General features: G+C 48.2%; 1 protein-coding gene across 1 annotated transcript in view; it reads left to right on the top strand.

Annotated features, from left to right (window-relative positions):
- The window catches only part of LOC309514815 (uncharacterized protein), a 54,048-nt gene that overhangs the window by 12,922 nt on the left and 21,822 nt on the right, over window positions 1-19,304 (top strand). The window contains exons 2-12 of the mRNA XM_082192152.1: window positions 2,869-3,022; window positions 4,951-5,055; window positions 6,666-6,755; window positions 7,594-7,746; window positions 8,817-8,960; window positions 9,532-9,708; window positions 10,769-10,975; window positions 11,983-12,153; window positions 14,121-14,294; window positions 16,450-16,578; window positions 18,839-18,994. Of these exons, the coding sequence (XP_082048278.1) occupies window positions 2,869-3,022; window positions 4,951-5,055; window positions 6,666-6,755; window positions 7,594-7,746; window positions 8,817-8,960; window positions 9,532-9,708; window positions 10,769-10,975; window positions 11,983-12,153; window positions 14,121-14,294; window positions 16,450-16,578; window positions 18,839-18,994 (1,660 nt within the window). The remainder of the gene's footprint in view (window positions 1-2,868; window positions 3,023-4,950; window positions 5,056-6,665; window positions 6,756-7,593; window positions 7,747-8,816; window positions 8,961-9,531; window positions 9,709-10,768; window positions 10,976-11,982; window positions 12,154-14,120; window positions 14,295-16,449; window positions 16,579-18,838; window positions 18,995-19,304) is intronic.

Below are 19,304 nucleotides of genomic sequence, written 5' to 3'. Positions count from 1 at the left end.
ACATAGGGGTTACTCGTGCGTAAGTTGCCGCCACTCCTGGCTAAGTTGGCTTGTTAAACCTTTTCTGTCTGGACAGCCCTTCACTTCGTGGCTGCCTCAGTCGCTAGCAGAATCCGTCAGTGGGCGTCTCTTAAACCTTTTCCAGCATAAAAGCTGTTTTGACGCCAAGTCTCCTCCTACTCTCCCTGCGCGGAAGTCTCCTGCGCAGGGTGGGCGTGGGTAGCGGAGGACCCGTGCTCTCCTCGCTGGTGTCCAGTGAAGAGTCCTGGAACCCTCTTGCCGATTCCCCCATCTGCCCCCCTTTGTCCCTGGTGTTGCACTGCTTTGCTTCCCCATCTGTTGAGCTGCCTTTCTCCCTGCTGGGCCCTTCTCCAGCATCATTTGAGAGCCTTCCCTCTGCCTCAGGCTCCGATGTCAGTTCCCTGACACTCGGGTTAAGTACTTACCGTATTTTCTGCTCCATAAGACGCACCTGACCATAAGATGCACCTAGTTTTTAGAGGGGGAATGCAAGAAAAAAATATTCTTTAAAGGGAGCGCTGAGCAGAGCTTGTATGCATCCCAGGCTCTGCTCAGCGCTCCCTTTCACGAGCCGCGTGGAGCGTGTGTGCGGCGCTTGCAGGCTTTTCCCCGAGGAGGGAGAACGGTGATGAGCTGCCTTTCTCCCTCCTCAGGGAAAAGCTCCCAAGAGCCACACATGCTCCACGCGGCTCTTTAAAGGGAGCGCGGCTCTTGGGGGCTTTTCCGGGAGGTGGGGGAAGGGACTGAGGGGCTAAGCCAGAAGCTAGAACAGCGAGAGGGAGTGCTGCGCAGCGATCCCTCTTGCTGTTCTGACTTCTGGGATAGCTGCGCAGCCTGCATTCGCTGCATAAAGCGCACACACAGTTCCCCTTACTTTTTAGGAGGGAAAAAGTGCATCTTATAGAGCCAAAAATATGGCAATTCGTTCTGGAGGTCCGTTCTTAACCTGAAAGTGTTCTTATCCTGAAGCACCACTTTAGCTAATGGGGCCTCTGTTGCCGCTGTGCCGCAATTTCTGTTCTCATCCTGAAGCAAAGTTCTTAACCTGAGGTACTATTTCTGGGCTAGCGGAGTCTGTAACCTGAAGCGTCTGTAACCTGAAGCGTATGTAACCCGGGGTTCTACTGTAGTTTTAAAAGGAAAGTTGAATCAGCAGGCATCAGCAGATAGAGAGCTTGCTGGCACTTACCAGTGGCTCAAGAATAAAGAATAGGCATTTCTTTCCAGGTCTTTTCCTTTGCTTGGCTTTGCAAATAATTACACAGGGATGCTTCCCACCCAATGGGGAAGAGGGGAGGGATGTTCTTGCACACGGGATGTAAGTTTTTGTCTGTACTAATCTGGGCGTGCCTACACTGGATGCTGATCCTTGCAAGGGCGTATGTATCAATAAATATCTTTTGCTGTTTCACCAGTTTTGTTCATGTTTTATGGGGAAAGGCCCCAGGACTCCAAATCCTGGGACCTGCTTTATTTCTAACAACTTGGTGCGTTGGAATCTGTGTCGTCTGGCTACCGGCTTAGAGCAAGGGCGAGGCACGTCCTGATACATTTAGCATCCCTTGTCTCACAAGTGGGGACAGAGAGATACCGTATTTTTCGTGCACCTGACCATAAGATGCACTTAGTTTTTAGAAGAGGAAAACAAGGAAAAAATATTCTGAACGAAACAGTGGATGTATGATTTTTGTGGTTCATGCTGTGGCCACAGACATGTGCTCTGATGGTGAGTTTGGGGTGACCCAATGCAAAAATCCTGAGGATCCATGTGGATCTGTGGTTTCTAACCACATTTTTGCACCATTGCAGCCCCAGGAAACAGTGGGTGCATAATTTTCTTGATGCAGGCTGTAGCCATGGACATGTTATGTGATCTGATGGTGAATTTGGGGTGACCCAATGCAAAAATCCTGAGGATCCATGGGCTTTTACCTCCCCCCTCCCAGGCAGCCTCCTTTATCTCTAGAGTCCCTTATCTCTCTCCCGATCCCACCAATAAGCTGTCTGCTTTCAACACTCCTTTCCCTCTTGTTTGCCTTAGTGTCTTTTCCTTAGCTGGAGCAGTTTTTTGCTCCTCCTTTTCTTTCAATTTCTCTCCTCATTGCTTTAGTCTTCCTGTCTCCTCTCCTTGCAAGTTACCTCCCCCCTCCCAGGCAGCCTCCTTTATCTCTAGTGTCCCTTATCTCTCTCCCCGATCGGCAAACGATCAGTGGCTTTGTTTCAACACCCCCTTCTGTCTTTCTAAAAAAAAGCATGATCTGCTTTTCTCCCCTGGGCAATTTGGCTCCAGGGATCATGCATTCGCTCCATAAGATGCACAGACATTTCCCCTTACTTTTTAGGAAGAAAAAAGTGTGTCTTATGGAGTGAAAAATACGGTAAGTTTTTCTTGCTCTCTCCTAGCACTTGGAACACGTGGGCAGCTGATGAAGCTGACAGTTGGAAGATTCAGGACGGATAAAAGGATATCCTTCTTCATTGTTAAACTGCGGAACTTCCTCCCACAGGAGGCGGTGATGGCCACCGAGCTAGATAGCTTTAGGATTAGATAAATTGATGGAGGAGAGGGCTATTGACGGTTGTTGGATGTTGGTGTAGGGACTCAAGAGTGGCTTGTGAGAGCCATGCGGTCTGAGCTTGGAGCAACCAGCTCAAACCGCTTCCCAGGTTGAGCTTCTCTGGGAGACTGAGGAGGGAGCAAAGACCTGATTACCTGGTTCCTCCCCAGGTGAGGGGAAGTGGGTTTATTCGCTAAGCCTGGCAGGACACCTTACTCTATGGTTTTAAACCCTTCATGCACCCATTCGACTTACGCATCTTGGTTATATGAGGCTGCTTATCCCACAGACCTCCACCCCGGTTGATGCGCCGTGGCAGGAGGTGACCTTTGAGGATGTCGCCGTCAGCTTCTCCCGCGAGGAGTGGTCCCTGCTGGACGGGTGGCAGAAGGATCTGCACCAGGAAGTGATGCTGGAGAATTTCACGTTGCTTCTTTCCGTGGGTAAGGCCTGGCGCGCTGCTGTCGCCCTTGCAGAGAGGGCCGTCCTGCCCCCTTGTTTGGGGTGGCCCCTGTGTCCCACAGGATATAGAGACAAGCAGAACCCCCCCCCCCCTGCTGCCACCATTATATAATGGAGATGACACCCGTTGAGGCTGGTTGTGTGGGAGAGGCGCAGAGGTCCCAATCTGGCTGGACAGTCTCTCTCTCTCTCTCTCTCTCTCTCATTTTTATTAAATTTTCTGTTTTACAATTTAAAGTACAGTTGGCCCTCTAGTTACGTACCACTCTGGATACGTAACTTTCGGGTTATGAACGTGGCAATACACTTCCGGGTTTCACCGTGCACGCACAGAAGTGCTCTGCGCGCCGTGTGCATGTGCAGAAGCGTTCGATTGTGCCATGTGCAGAAGTGGCGCCTCTGCCTACGGACTTTCTGGGTTGCGGACAGACCCCCGGAATGAATTTAATTTGTAACTGGAGGGTCCACTGTACAGAACTCATTTTTACATCCTTAAGATATCAATGACTTCCCTTCTTCTCTTTCCATGGTTCATTTTACATATCATAAATCCCTGCATATTTTACAAAAACTAAACCATTCAGTATTCCGTTATTGCATCCATCAAAACTTATTTACACTGCTGAATTTATCTTAATGCTGCCAGTGTTTTCATCTGTACATAGTTATTTCCCATATACAGTGGTACCTTGGTTTGCAACCACTTTGGATTACAACCGTTTTGGGTTACAACCACATCAAACCCGTATGTGCGTGTCCCTTTTTTGGGATAACAGCCCCCCCCTTTTTGGGGGGGGGATGACAACCATCTTTTTTTTTTGGGAGGCCCCATTGGCGAAAGTGCACCTTGGGTTACAACCTGTTTTGGTTTACAACTGGACCTCCGGAACGGATTATGGTTGTAAACCAAGGTACCACTGTAGTCAATAAATGTTTTCCAATCTTCTCTAAATGTATATTCTTCTTGTTCTCTTATTCTACATGTTAAGTCTGCAAGCTGCGCATATTCCATCAGCTTCAGTTGCCATTCTTCTTTGGTTGGGACCTCGCTCGTTTTCCATTTTGGGGCTAACAAAACTTAATCCATTCCAAAAGTCTGTTCCAAAACCAAAGTGTTCCAAAACCAAGATGCCCTATTCCATAGAAAGTAATGCAAAATGGATTAATCCGTTCCAAACTTTTAAAAACAACCCCTAAAAAAAGCAATTTAACATGAATTTTACTATGTAATGAGACCATTGATCCATAAAATGAAAGCAATAAACAATGTACTGCAGTCACACAATCAATCAGTAGCTGAACTCGGTTCCACAGTCACACACAAAAAAGAGTCGCAAAAACAAAAACGCAAAATAAATAGCAAAAACAGACAGACCGCAAGGTAACACTCAAAACAGAAGTGTGGCACTCAAATCGGAAGCGTAACACTCAAAACGAAGCATGTTTGGCTTCCGAAAATAGTTCGCAAACCGGAACACTTCCGGGTTTGCAGTGTTTGGGTTGCAAGTTGTTTGAGTACCAAGGCATTTGAGAACCAAGGGACCACTGTATTTATTTTTGAGCCCTCGGCCTGCAAACGGGATAGAAATTTGCAAACAACGCAAAGCATATAGAAATAGAAAGTAGAAATACTTTATTGTCACTGGACTGCTTGTTTACAGTGAGATTAAACGAGCGGATTTTATAAAACTCTGTGTCATGGAAACGTAGAATCGTAGAGTTGGAATTGGGTATCGACGATCATCTAGTCCAACCCGCTGCAATGTCCCCTTTTGTGATTGGGTCGGAGAGCCCTCAGTGGACATATATTGTTCCTGGTCCCAGAAAACCTTACTGGCACCCTCGGGTGTCACTTGGCTTGAGCTCCCAGTTTCAAACTTAGGTCCCTCCCTTTCTGCTTTGCAAACAGGCCATTCCATTCCTCCGGTGGAGCTCTCATCCTTCATCAATCAGCCAGAAGGAAATGTTGAGGACCAGAAACTTGGCAGGGCTGGTAGCGAGGACAGAACCAGCGGTAAGAAACCAATGGAAGAAAATACAACACAAACAATATCAGAACCCTTTAATAGTGCCGGGACATTGTTTTCCCACTGTTTTTTGGCGAGAGATTAAACACATACGTCACTTAAAATAGCATTCTAGGGAAGCTTTTAATGTTTAATAGACTATTGTATTTTAATATTCTGTTGGAAGCCACCCAGAGTGGCTGGGGAAACCCAGCCAGATGGGCGGGGTATAAATAAATTATTATTATTATTATTATTATTATTATTATTATTATTATTAACAAGCTATTCCCTTCCCGATGGCCTACTCTCAAGTAAGCCCCGAAGCAAAGGTCTGTTTCAGCCTCAAATAATGAAAAACCCCATAGTTTGCAGGTTAACATAAGAACATAGGAAGACTCCAGCGTCCTGTTCTTACAGCAACCAGCCAGATCCCTGTGGGAAACCAGCAAGCAGGATTCGAACGCAGAGCCCTCTCCCCTCCTGCAGTTTCCAGCAACTGAAATTCAGAAGCAAGTTGCCTCTGGCTGTGGAGGCAGAACAGAGACATCCTTGCTAGCAGCCACCAATAGCCCTCCCCTCCATGGATCCTATTTTAAAGCCATCCATGTTGGTCATCGCTGCCTCCAGTGGCAGCGAGTTCCATAGTCTTAGCTCTAGTTCAGTCCACCCTGGATTTGTGGGTAGTTTCCCTTTGTGGAGCTTTTTCTGGGAACCAGCCCCTGCCAGAGCTGGGTTCTTTGCCAAGCCGGGTGGCAGCGGGGGAGACTTGAGTTACAAATATATCCCCTCATTATAGATTTCTTCTATTACTTTTTTAAAAAAGCAAAATGGTGCTGGGATTATTTTTAAAGCCTCTTCTCGCCCCCCCTTCCAACAAAATATTAAAATACAATAATGCATCAAACATTAAACATTAAAAGCTTCCCTCAACAGGGCTGCCTTCAGATGTCTTCTAAAAGTCTGGTAGTTGTTTTTCTCTTTGACATCTGGTGGGAGGGCGTTCCATAGGGCGGGTGCCACCACCGAGAAGGCCCTCTGCCTGGTTCCCTGTAACTTGGCTTCTCACAGGGAGGGAACCGCCAGAAGGCCCTCGGTGCTGGACCTCAGTGTCCGGGCAGAACGGTGGCGGTGGAGACGCTCCTTCAGGTATACAGGACCAAGGCCGTTTAGGGCTTTGAAGGTCAGCACCAACACTTTGAATTGTGCTCAGAAAAATATTGGGAGCCAATGTAGGTCTTTTAAGACCGGTGTTATGTGGTCTCAGCAGCTGCTCCCAGTTACCAGTCTAGCTGCCGCATTCTGGATTAGTTGTAGTTTCCGAGTCACCTTCAAAGGCAGCCCCATGTAGAGCGCACTGCAGTAGTCCAAGTGGGAGATAACCAGAGCATGCGCCACTCTGGAGAGACAGTCCGCGGGCAGGTAGGGTCTCATCCTGCGTACCAGATGGAGCTGGCAGACAGCCGCCCTGGACACAGAACTGACCTGCACTTCCATGGAGGGGTCTCTCAGACTGGCACCAGGGGAACTGCGGTCCAAAACATACAAAGCCCACCAGATTGAGGGAGGTTCCCTTAGGCTTTCTTTTCTGCTTTCGCGGAACCGTTCCTTTTTTCAGAGGGTGAATCCGAGCTGGACGGACCCTGGGACCTGGAGGACCTGAGTGAGGAGGGAGAGAGGTGCCTGACCCCAGCTAGCAACCGGGACGGTAAGAGTGGGAAGAGGAATGGAGTGTTGGAATCACAGATTATGGACTTGGGAAGGGCTCCCCTGGGGTCATCTAGTCCAATCCGCTTGCAATGCAGGAATCGCAGCTGAAGAGCCCCTGACAGGTGGCCCGACCTCCTGTTTAAAAACCTCCAGTGGAAGAGTCAACTGCCTTCTGAAGGAGTCCGTTCCACCATCAAACGCCCTTTTACCCTCAGTTTTTCTATATGTTTAGTTGGGATTTCCTTTCTTGTAACTTGAAGCCATGAGTTCAAGTCCTGCCCTCCATTGCGGTAGAAAAAATGCTTGCTCCATCTTCCATGTGACTTTAGATATATGAAGATGGCTCTCATATCTCTGCTTTTCCAGGCTAAACATACCCAGCTCCTTCAACCGTTCCTCATATGGCTCTGTTTCAATAATAATAATAATAACAACAACAACAACAACAATTTATTATTATTTATACCCCGCTCTTCTGGCTGGGTTTCCCCAGCCACTCTGGGCGGCTTGATCATCTTGGTTGCACATGCTCCAGCTTGTCAACATCCTTCTTAAACTGGGGTGCCCAGAACGGGTTACATTAGTGTTGCAGCCCGCTCGTGTGAGTGAGCCAAGCTGCGTGGGGAAATGATCCCTATCTCGGCCGGCTTGGTGGAAAATCCCCTTTTCACCCCCATAAATGGAGCTCGGTTGTAAAGCAGCTCTCGTTTTCAGATCCAGCGTCAAAATTTGCTGCTAGCCGGTCGCAGCTGTGTGTACCTGATTGAAGAGGACGTCATCTTCCCTGTCCGTGGAAATAAAAGGCGGATATTTTTCTCTCTCTGCTTCCCAAACAGGTGAGCATCCCAGCAGCCTCCACCTTTGCGCTCTCATGAAGCTGGTGGAGGAAATCCCAGAGTTTCTCTACGGACACACGAAGGCTGCCGGAGACCTCGCCCCAGACGCCGTGGAAGCTGAGGTTCCTGCCAAGGAGGCGCCAACCAGCAGCGGTGAGCGAATTCACGGATTCCTAGAATGGTAGAGTTGCAAAGGACCACCAAAGGTCATCTAGCCCAACCCCCTGCAATGCAGGAATGTCAGCTCAAGCCTCCATGACAGATGGCCGTCCAGCCTCTGCTAAAAAGCCTGCAAGGAAGGAGAGTTCGCCACCTTCCCAGGGAGTCTGTTCCACAATCTAACTGACAGAAAGTTCTTCCTGGTGTTTAGTTGCAACTTTCTTTCCTTCTTTTTTAAATTTTTTTATTTTCAATGCAAGATTACAACAAAAATACAAAAATTGAATGCAAAATAAAACAGTACAAACAAGGGGGGGGACACAAACGGGAAAAAACACACAAAAAACAAAAACAACAAAAACACACATCTACAAATAAAACCATATCATCATTCTAATCATTACCTACATATACACATATTGACTTCCTTCATTTGTTCTAAGATCTCGAAATTTTTATTCTTTCTAAATTGTTGTGTCTAAAGTAGATTACCTCCACCTTTATACTTTTTGCACCATTTTTCTCTTTCTTTAACCCCGCAAAGCTTCATACATTACATACTGATATGCTTACTCCAGAACAATGTTTTTTCATATGTGTGTGTGTGTGTGTACACACACACACACACACACATATATATATATATAGTGTAGTTGCAACTTTCTTGTAACTTGAAGCCATGGGTTCGAGTCCTACCCTCCAGAGCAGAGGAAAACAAACTTGCTCCCTCCTCCATAAGACAGCCCCTGAGATACTTGAAGATGGTTCTCATATCTCCTCTCAGTCTCCTCTTTTCCAGGCTAAACATGCCCAGCTCCTTCAACCGTTCCTCATCAGGCATGGTTTCCAGACCCTTCACCATCTTGGCCGCCCTCCTCTGCACACCTTCCAGGTGGTCAACATTCTTCTCAAATTGTGGTGCCCAGAGCTGGACACAGGACTCCCGGTGTGGTCTGACCAAGGCAGAATTGGACCCTGCGGTCAGCTCTCCCTGTCACGTTCCAGGGAAGGATCCCTTTGTGATCTGCAAGGTCCTGATCCGTCCCTTTGCTTTGTTCTTGCAGTTAAAAGAGAAGTTCCACTGGAGAGCTTGCACCCTTTTGGCCAGCAGAGAGATATGGCAGAGCCCGTCACCCTGGGTGTGCCCAGCCATCCTGGCACACTGACCAGCGCCACAGAGGGAGACGGGCAGGATTCCCAAATCCCAGGTTGGTATGAGCAGAAAGGGCCTTGTTACTGCTTTAGTGAAATAAATTGTTTCAATTGTTATTAAGGAAATGATATTTTTCCTTACTTCCAATGAAGTACAGCAGAAACGTTGTCCAAATATAAACAGTTAACTTATTAAACCTCGTGTATTACTAATAGTATAACCAAATCAGTGATTTTTGATATAACTGTAAAATTTATTATTCCAAAATCGAAACCTTCCTCTGGTTTTAAATATTAAGATTATACCAGCAAGAATGAGTCTTTCTGTAAAAAAAAAAAAAAAAATTAAATCAATTCTTACTGACTAGTGATTTAAATCATGATTTAAATTGTAATTTAAATCAATTTGATTTAAATCAGGGAAGGAAGCGAGGTGTCGGGGGACGGCGGCTCCACCAGGGAGCGACTAAGGGATGGGTTCACCTGCTGTTATCGGGGGGGCCTATGTCACGAAGACCCCTGTCTTAGGGCCCTAACACAGCCGGGGATCCAACATGGTCGTAGCGAGAGGGAAAACTGGCGCAAATCCTGGAACAAATCAGCATTTTTGTGTTCCTGTCGTTCCAGCAGACACAACGGCCGGCGGATCCCCCATCCTCGATGGCGGTACAAACGATGGAGGGCGGGAGGGCGGGGCTGTGGGCGGGGCTACCGCTCCTCAAGCCACGCCCACCGACCCTCTGGACTGCCCTGCCGCGGGAGAGGCGGAGCCAAACAGAGGAGGTCCCGGAGGTTTCGCCCGAGGTTTGTTAGAGTTGTTGGTGGGTAGCTGGTTGGTTTTAGTGGGTTGGCTGGTTGGGAAAGGCAGTTGGAGAAACAGTTGGCAGGCAGTTGGAAACAGAGAGACAGTTAGGGCCGTGGGTTCTTGAGTGAGGGGAGGTAGAAGAGATAGAGAGAGGAAAATAAGACTAAGAAAGTAAAGAGTAACAACGTTTGGAATGCCGTAAAAGTTTGTTTGTGTCTGAAATAAAACACACTCTTCTTTATTAATTGAAAAGCTGACTGAGACTAAGTGATACCAGGCAGGACCTCGTTGGTGGCAGCGGATTAGTGGGGTACGGGTCAATAGTCTGTGAGACGACCGGGGCTCCTGACAAACACCACAGCGGCCCTGCAGGGAATCGTAAAGCTGGATGCAACCTAAGGTTTATCCCTCTAAAGTTCAAAGAGATAAGAGAGGTGTCAGCATAGAGAAAAAAATTCCAGGAGAGCTGGGGGTCCCCCACCCCATTAACCCATTAGGGCATGTTGAATTTCTTCAGCTTTCAGCTTCCCAAAACGAGGGGTGCTAAAAAGTTGTAATGTGACTTGGAAACTCAACAGATCTTTTGTTTAGATTAATACTGACAAACTGGAACGTGTCCAGAGGAGGGCAACCAAAATGGTCAAAGGCCTGGAAACGATGCCTTATGAGGAACGGCTAAGGGAGCTGGGCATGTTTAGCCTGGAGAAGAGGAGGTTAAGGGGTGATATGATAGCCATGTTCAAATATAGAAAAGGATGTCACATAGAGGAGGGAGAAAGGTTGACACCAATCCGTCAACTTGATCTGCCTGCCTTCTCTGGCTGGGACTTTTATCTTCTTTCCATCTAATGCAGCAGTTCTCAACCTGTGGGTCCCCAGATGTTGTTGGACCACAACTCCCATCATCCTTGCTAGCTAGGGGTGATGGGAGTTGTAGTTCAACAACATCTGGGACCCACTGGTTGAGAAAGGCTGATCTAATGGAAAGAGTTACACCTAAACTTCCAGCAGGACAGGCCAAACGCTGATGCAATGCATTCTTGATTTCTTTTGTTTCAGCAGAAGCCTCTGCGGATCCCAGCCATGAACCTCTGCTAAATTCCTGGAAGGAAGGAGGAGCAGACTCGCCGGATGCCCTCGGTGCTTCTGTTGGTGCCTCTTTATCAAGCTGCTCTTCCGGGAGAGAAATGGAGCGGCCCAAGTCCCTGGATCCGAGAGCCTGCCAAGAAGGCGTTTCGAAGCATTTTCACCCAAGCCTCACGCAAGGTTCGTAAACTCTGGAAGGAGGAGGTTTGGGACGAAGGAACGGATCTGTTCATTTGGGTGTGATCTGCGATGCCTGTTCCACCGTCAAAGAGCTCTTCCCATCAGAAAGTCGTTTCTGTGATTGAGTTAGGTGGCGGGCGGGTGTGGGGGACTCCCTGGTCCTGAATGGGGTCACTGTGTCCCTGAAGGACCAGGTGCGCAGCCTGGGAGTCATTCTGGACTCACAGCTGTCCATGGAGGCGCAGGTCAGTTCTGTGTCCAGGGCGGCTGTCTCCCAGTTCCATCTGGTACGCAGGCTGAGACCCTTCCTGCCCACAGACTGTCTTGCCAGAGTGGTGCATGCTCTAGTTATCTCCCGCTTGGACTACTGCAATGCGCTCTACGTGGGGCTACCTTTGAAGGTGACCCAGAAACTACCACTAATCCAGAATGCAGCAGCCAGACTGGTGACTGGGAGCGGCCACCGAGACCATATAACACCAGTCTTGAAAGACCTACACTGGCTCCCAGTACGTTTCTGAGCACAATTCAAAGTGTTGGTGCTGACCTTTAAAGCCCTAAACGGCCTTGGTCCAGTATATCTGAAGGAGCGTCTCCACCCCCATTGCTCAGCCCAGACACTGAGGTCCAGCGCCGAGGGCCTTCTGGTGGTTCCCTCCCTGTGAGAAGTAAAGCTACAGGGAACCAGGCATAGGGCCTTCTTGGTGGTGGCGCCCACCCTGTGGAACACCCTCCCATCAGATGTCAAGAAAATAAACAACTACCAGACTTTTAGAAGACATCTGAAGGCAGCCCTGTTTGGGAAAGTTTTCAATGTTTGATGTTTTGTCACTTTTTTATTATTATTAATATTCTGTTGGGAGCTGCCCTGAGTGGCTAGGAAAACCCAGCCAGATGGGCAAGGTGTAAATAATAAATAATTCTTCTTCTTCTTCACCTTCCTTTCCCATCCTGACTTGGCGGCCCTTCCCCAAACGACGACGCAGCTTGTTCTTCTTCTCTCTCAGAAACAGCAGAAGAGGAGAAGCCCCTGCCAGGGCTGCTGAAGTGCCTGAAGGAACTGATCGTCCACCAGCCCCCCGTCCACACATCCCGCAGGGACCCCAGCAGCAGCAGCTGGCAGCCAGCCCTGTGGCAGAAGATGAGGGAAGGGACCTGTGGGTCTCCCCCTGGCCAAGGTGGGTCGGAACATAGTGCAAAAACATGCTCAGGTTTAAGGATGCCCAGCGGTTCCTTCTGGTCCACCCTGGCATTTGCTTGGACTTCCTTGCATCGCAGGGGTTGGACTAGATGGCTCACTTCCAGTTCTACAATGCCTTGATTGATTGATTGATTGATTGAATTTATATACCTACGGGACCGCCTCTCCTGGTATGCCCCACGGAGGACCTTAAGGTCCACAAATACAACACCTTGGAGGTCCCAAATCACAAGGTGGTTAGGTTGGTCTCAACTAGGGCCAGGGCCTTTTCAGCGCTGGCCCCGACTTGGTGGAACGCTCTGTCACAAGTGACCAGGGCCCTGCGGGACTTGACATCTTTCCTCAGGACCTGCAAGACAGAGCTGTTCCGCCTGGCCTTTGGTTTGGACTCTGTCTGACCCTTATGTTTCCCTCCCCTTATGGTCTCGATTTATCAGCTACTTTAAAATGAGGCTGCATTTTAAATTTGATATTAACCTGTATTTTAAATTGGTTTCTCTCCCCCCTTTCCCCCCTATTATGTTTTTACTGTGATTTTATTTGTGTTAGCCGCCCTGAGCCCGGGAGGGCGGGGTATAAATTTTAAAAAGTTATTATACACCAGATACCTGGACGTCTCAGGGCGGTTCACAGAAAAGATCACAATATATAAAATCAAAATAACCCAATAACAACCCCCCCAAAAGAGCCACGTTTTAAAAGGGTATAGGGTGTCCCATCAGGTCAACCAAAGGCCTGGTTAAAGAGGAAAGTTTTTGCTGGGTGCCTAAAGGTGTATAATGAAGGCGCCAGGCGAACTTCCCTGGGGAGAACATTCCCACAAATGGGGAGCCAGTGCAGAAAAGGCCCCGTTCTCATTTTGCCACCTTCCGGACCTCTCAAGGAGGAGGCGCATGAAGGAGGGCCTCACAAGATGATTTGCCAAGTGACTTACAGCAAAGCAAAATGTACTATACATAATACCAGGAATGGGGGAAATCGTATAAGGTAACATCCATAGGGTGGAGAAAGCATGCCAGCCGTATAAATAGGAGGAAACAACATTATCAGTACTCAAATAATAAATGAAACAGTACTCTGGCCCACTAATTAGCAAATAAGCAAAATCTCGACTGGCCGGCTAAACCAGGTGAGGGTAATAATAATAATTTAATAATTTATTATTTGTACCCCGCCCATCTGGCGGGGTTTCCCCAGCCTCTCTGGGTGGCTTCCAACAAAGATTAAAAATACATTAAAATGTCACACATTAAAAACTTCCCTAAACAGGGCTGCCTTCAAATGTCTTCTAAATGTCAAGTAGTTGTTTTTCTCTTTGATATCTGGTGGGAAGGCGTTCCATAGGGCGGGTGCCACTACCGAGAAGGCTCTCTGCCTGGTTCCCTGTAGCTTTGCTTCTCGCAGGGAGGGAACCGCCAGAAGGCCCTTAGCTCTGGACCTCAGTGTCCGGGTAGAACAATGAGGGTGGAGATGCTCCTTCAGGTGTACTGGGCCAAGGCCATTTAGGGCTTTCAAGGTCAGCACCAACACTTTGAATTGTGCTCGGAAACATACTGGGAGCCAATGAAGGTCTTTCAAGACCGGTGTTATGTGATCTCGGTGGCTGCCCCAAGTCACCAGTCTAGCGGCCACATTCTGGATTAATTGCAGTAGCCCCACATAGAGCGCATTGCAGTAGTCCAAGCGGGAGATAACCAGAGCATGCACCACTCTGGCCAGACAGTCAGGGAGGGTCACATCCTGCGTACCAGGTGGAGCTGGTAGGCAGCTGCCCTGGACACAGAACTGACCTGCGCCTCCATGGACAGCTGTGAGTCCATCGGGTAGCCGATGGGTCTCAAACCCTCGAGGTGTTAAGGACCCAATTTCACTTTGGTGGTTTTCTGGGGGGGGGGGGTTTGCTGGTAGTCTGAGACGGCCCTAATTCCTTATTTCTGTGCACAGTTAAAATTGAAGCCGTGGATGAGGAGCTGCCTGCCCCTAGCCTGGAAAACGCTGGTGCACGAGGAGGATCCAGCCCTCCAGTTGCTCCCTCCTGTCGTGTTTCCACCTGCCAGACTGAAGGAGGCAGGAGAAGGAGCCGGTCAGAGGCAAAGGACAGGAACATCTTTGCAGTGGGTAAGCCGTGGGGTTTGTTTACTGATCCCTTCACTGCGTGGAGGACATGTTTCCTGTGGCCAAATCCTTCGCCTGGCGAAAGGGGACGAGGGTAAATGGGCTCATAGCTCTAATGTGGTTAACTCTGGGTTTATCCACACTCGTGCTTCTTCTTTCCCCGGGGGAAACTGCTCTTTAGCGCTCAGTCGGAGCAAGCAGCAATTTGGGTTTTCTCTGGGTTGATGTCCGCTCTGATTTAGCACTAAAGAGTGGGAAAGGAGGGGGGCGAGAGGGAAACTGTTTGGACGCGGCATTCAGGTTTTCGAGTGACCGCCAGCCCACACTCCCACTCTCTCAGATCTCAGGAGAGTGTCCCGGTCTCTTACAGGCAGGAGACTAGATCTCAATGGGGGTAGGGGGGTTAGCAGGGGGCTCTTGCCACGGGACCCCCTCCCCAGCGGAGAAACCTTGCTGAAGTTCGGGCACTATGGAGAACTTATCTGAACGCTTTGGCTTGAAGTGTGGATGCGAGCTTAATCTGTCATTTAAAAGATTTCCCAAGCCTGTTACAATGCTGTGTGAATGCATGCAAGAAGTTGCATCATCTATACATGCATTTGTCCTAGAAGACATTTTAAGCTTGGTAATGGTTTTAAAAAATTTCAGTTAAGTTTGTGATAACAGTTGAAATGCCCAGGCAGAGAGGTTTGCCATGCCTGAAGTTGGTACACAGGTTTAGGGGCACCCCTTCCCTTAAGTGGGGTATAGGGGGTCAATTCTGGAGTACAGTATGATCAGATCGAATGCGGAGGCTTGGTTCCAAGGGTTCTGCCTATACGGAAAAGCATGCATCCGTTGAACCGCCCCTTCACGAACATCCTTACCCTTCCTGAACTGGCCTCTCCTGGTAAGCAAGGCCGGGCACTTAAGATCTCTTTTTCTGGTGGGAAAACCTTGCATGCATTCAATGCATTCAATTTCAACCGGCCAGCCTTCAAGGTTGAAATCGCACGTCTTAGAGGGAATTATAGGGACAGAACTACCTAAACGGTTTAGAAATTTATTTATGTCTGCTACTACAGCGGCAAGAATGTTATTTGCCCCAAAGTGGAAAAAAGCAGAAGTCCCAGCAAAGGAAGAATGGATGCAAAAACTAATGGAGTGTGCAGAAATGGCGAAACTTACTGGAAGAATAAGAAATTGAGATAACAATTTTTAAAATGAAAAAATGGAAATGTTTTATTGAATATTTACAGATAAATTATAAACAGATAAAAACATTGGCAGGGTTATTATAATAACCTGCAGTTTCATAAGAGTATATATTTAAAGAAGATGAAGAAATGAGCAAATTAAATTAATCTGGATATGCAGCAGATATTAAAAATGAATTCAAGGAACTACAGAAAGAGGGGGAAGTCCTTAAATGTTAAAATATTGTAAAATTGGTGAAATGTATAAACCTGAAAAGCATAAGAAATACATAAAAATAATAATTGTCCAGTAGCACCTTAGAGACCAACTAAGTTTGTTCTTGGTACAGTGGTGCCTCGCAAGACGAATGCCTCGCAAGATGGAAAACTCGCTAGACAAAAGAGTTTTCCGTTTTGGAGGTGCTTCGCAAAACGAATTTCCTATGGGCTTACTTCGCAAGACGACAATGTCTTGCGAGTTCCTGCTGGTTTTTTTCCCTCCCCCCCTTTTCTAAGCCGCTAAGCCGCTTATCAGCTGATCCGATCAGCAGATAAGCCGCTAAAAGCCGCTGATAGCGCTAATCCGCTAATCCTTCAATGGGCTTGCTTCGCAAGACGAAAAAACCGCTAGACGAAGAGAATCACAGAACGGATTCTTTTCGTCTTGCGAGGCACCACTGTATAAGCTTTTTTGTGCATGCACACTTCTTCAGATACACTTATTAAAAAATAATTGTGCAGTTTCAACCAGCCAGCCTTCAAGGTTGAAATTGCAAGAGTTAGATGCCTGCAAGATGCAATTGTACAGTACCTTTAAATGGCAACAAATTCCCACTTGCACCATTTATTACGCTCTTTTTGCCACATCCATGTGAGAGCCATTGCCAGCCATGAGGATTTGCTGATACCGCAGACTGTTTTCTTCTCCCGGTGTGTTTCCGGCTTCTGGCTTAGCCTTTGCATTTTCCTTTTTTGGGGAAAAGTTAAAGTGGAAGCGAGGAGCAGCAGCCCCTTGCTTCAGTACCCGCACAGACCTGATCATCCTCTCAGTCCATGTGGAGCCCCAGGCAAGGAGGGGGCAGCCGAGGAGACCGGAGTCCTGGGCATCAAAAGTAAGACTCCTCTTCTTGACTTTGCAGGGTGGGGGGAGGTGGGGGGGGTTTCAAAGGTGAGGGGGTTGTCTTGATCTAGCTCCTTCTGGCCGTTTAAGGCATTCGGAAGACTTTGGATGAGATCGGCCAACTATTGATAACAGACTTGGTGTGTTGTGTCCGATGAAATTAGGAAGAGGGTCATAGCTCAGAGGAAGAGTATTTCTCCAGTGGGAAGCAGCCTTATGCCTAATTATAGAATGATAGACCTGCAGAGTTTGAAGGGGATTCTAAGGGTCCTATAGTCCAACCCCCTGCAATGCAGGAATCTCAACTGATGGCCATCCAGCCTCTGTTTTCAAAACCTCCGCAGAGAGAGAGTCCACCAATTTCTGAAGGAGCCCCTTCCACTGTCAAACAGTTCTCGCTGTCATAAAGTTCTTCCTGGTGTCTCTTCCAGGATCCCCTTCCTTGTCATTTGAATTCATCGGTTGGGGTGACCGCCCCCCTCCGGAGCATCAGAAAACAAGTTTGCTCCATCTTCCATGCGACAATCTTTCAGATATTTGAAGGTGGCTAGTGTATCACATCTCAGTCTCCTCTAGGCTAAACATCCCCAGCTCCTTCAACCGTTCCTCATCAGGCTCGTTTTCCAGACCCTTGACCATCTTGGTCTCCCTCCTCTGTGTGCCTTCCAGCTTGTCAACATCCTTCTCAAATTGTGGCGCCCAGAACTGGACATAGGACTCCAGGGGTGGTCTGGCCAAGGCAGAACAGAGAGGAACTATGACTTCCTTGGATCGGGGCACTAGACCTCTGCTGATGCAGCCTAGAATAACCTTAGCTCTTTTTTTGCTGCTGCTGCTGCATCACACAGTTGACTCATGCCAGCGTGGTGTAGTGGTTAAGAGTGGTAGTCACGTTAATCTGGGGAACCGGGTTCGCGTCTCCGCTCCTCCACCTGCAGCTGCTGGGTGACCTTGGGCCAGTCACACTGCTCTGAAGTCTCTCAGCCCCACTCACCTCACAGAGTGTTTGTTGTGGGGGAGGAAGGGAAAGGAGAATGTGAGCCACTTTGAGACTCCTTCGGGTAGTGATAAACCGGGATATCAAATCCAAACTCTTCTTCTTCTTCTTCTTCTTCTTCTTCTTCTTCTTCTTCTTCTTCTTCTTCTTCACCAAGGCCCCAGGATCCTTTTCCAGGTGTCCCCCATCCTATATTTGTACATCTGGTTCTTCCTGCCTAAGTGCAGAACCTTACATTTGTCCCAAAATGAAACTCATTTTGTAGCTTGTGCCCAGTTCTCCAATCCGTTAATGTCATTTTGAATTCTGATTCTGTCTTCTGTGGCATTTGTTACCCCTCCCAGCTGCAAATTTGACGAGCATCCCCTCAATTCCTTCATCCAAGTCATTTATAAGGACGTTAAGCAACAACATGCCCAGGACAGAACCCTGCGGCACCCCACTTGTCACTTTTTCCCAGGAACCATGAATGAGTACTCTGGGTTTCGTCAGTCAACCAGCTAATCCACATAACAGCCACCTCGTTCAGCCCACATTTTGTGGGATATAAAGCTATCAGTCAAGTCCAACATTTTGAGAGGACTAACTGCTTCTATGTGGCAGGCAGTTTTGTCGGTTGGTCGGCTGCTGCAAGGAGTGTTAACTGGTAACTGCTCAGAGTCTTCTCATGACTCACTACTATCTAGTATAGTTTATCTGTTATGTAACCCAAGCCTGCCTTCAGGAACAACTCTAAACCTGAATGAATCTGAAAGTAAAGTAGTTTATGTTAATATGATTCAGATTCATGTGTGTTTTCTTTAAGAGGGACAAAAAGGGATTATCAACCAGGAAGGTATCATTATTGATGGGAATCAAACGAGTTAGCAACCTGCTTGTCGCTGCATAAACTCAAACAGGGGATTGTTTAAACTCTGCTAAATTATATAAACGTTCTCACGCATTTTTTCAGCTTCTTCATGAGAATATCATGAGGGACTTGGTCTAAAGCCTTACTGAACTCAAGATACACTACATCCAGAGCATTCCCCTGATCCACTAAGCTTAACTCTGCCAAAGCAGATATTCTGCCACTGAGCTATGGCCCTTCAGGGACGTGAATGTATGTTTGGATACTGTTCCTCCCAAAGGAATTAATCTGTATATGGTTTTCCTTGGAGTACTGGGAATTCTCAGGCAGGGTGGGAGGTGTGGGGAGATGAGGGCTGGCTCCACTTTGACCTTGGTCCCCCCCCCCCTTGGTTCTTTGCAACAGTTAAAATGGAAGAACCATCTGAGGACCTTGTGCGAGACCTGAAGGAAGTCCCCGAGGAGGAGCGAGACCTGACACCTAGCCTCCCCGAAGGATCCCTCTCTCAAAGCAGCCCAGAGACAGGGATGGACCTGGGGATGTGGGTCCCATATTCGGAGGGTGAGGCAGAGTCCAGACAGGGTGGGGCGGAGGGACTGGTTGGTTCAGAAAACATGGGTGGGAGGGTATTTGAAGAGAGGAATGACGCACTCGCAGCGACTGGAGAAGGCAGCAGGGATCTGCACTTAGCCAGGTCCTGTGTTCCACCAAGGGGGCTGCTCCTGGCCTGCCGGGGGGCTCTCTTCCCAGTTACCTGGAGCAGGTGGGTTAAAGGTGGGTGTGTCGGATCTGCAGCTCCCATGCCAGATTCTTGCCAGGATGTGGGGCAATGGGAAGGGCCTCCGGGAACCCTGTTGCTTCCCATTGGGGG

The sequence above is a fragment of the Podarcis vaucheri genome (genome assembly GCF_965113315.1).
Source record: "Podarcis vaucheri genome assembly, chromosome: 12".
In the NCBI taxonomy this organism is placed as follows: domain Eukaryota; kingdom Metazoa; phylum Chordata; class Lepidosauria; order Squamata; family Lacertidae; genus Podarcis; species Podarcis vaucheri.
This window is presented reverse-complemented; position numbering and strand designations above follow the sequence as displayed.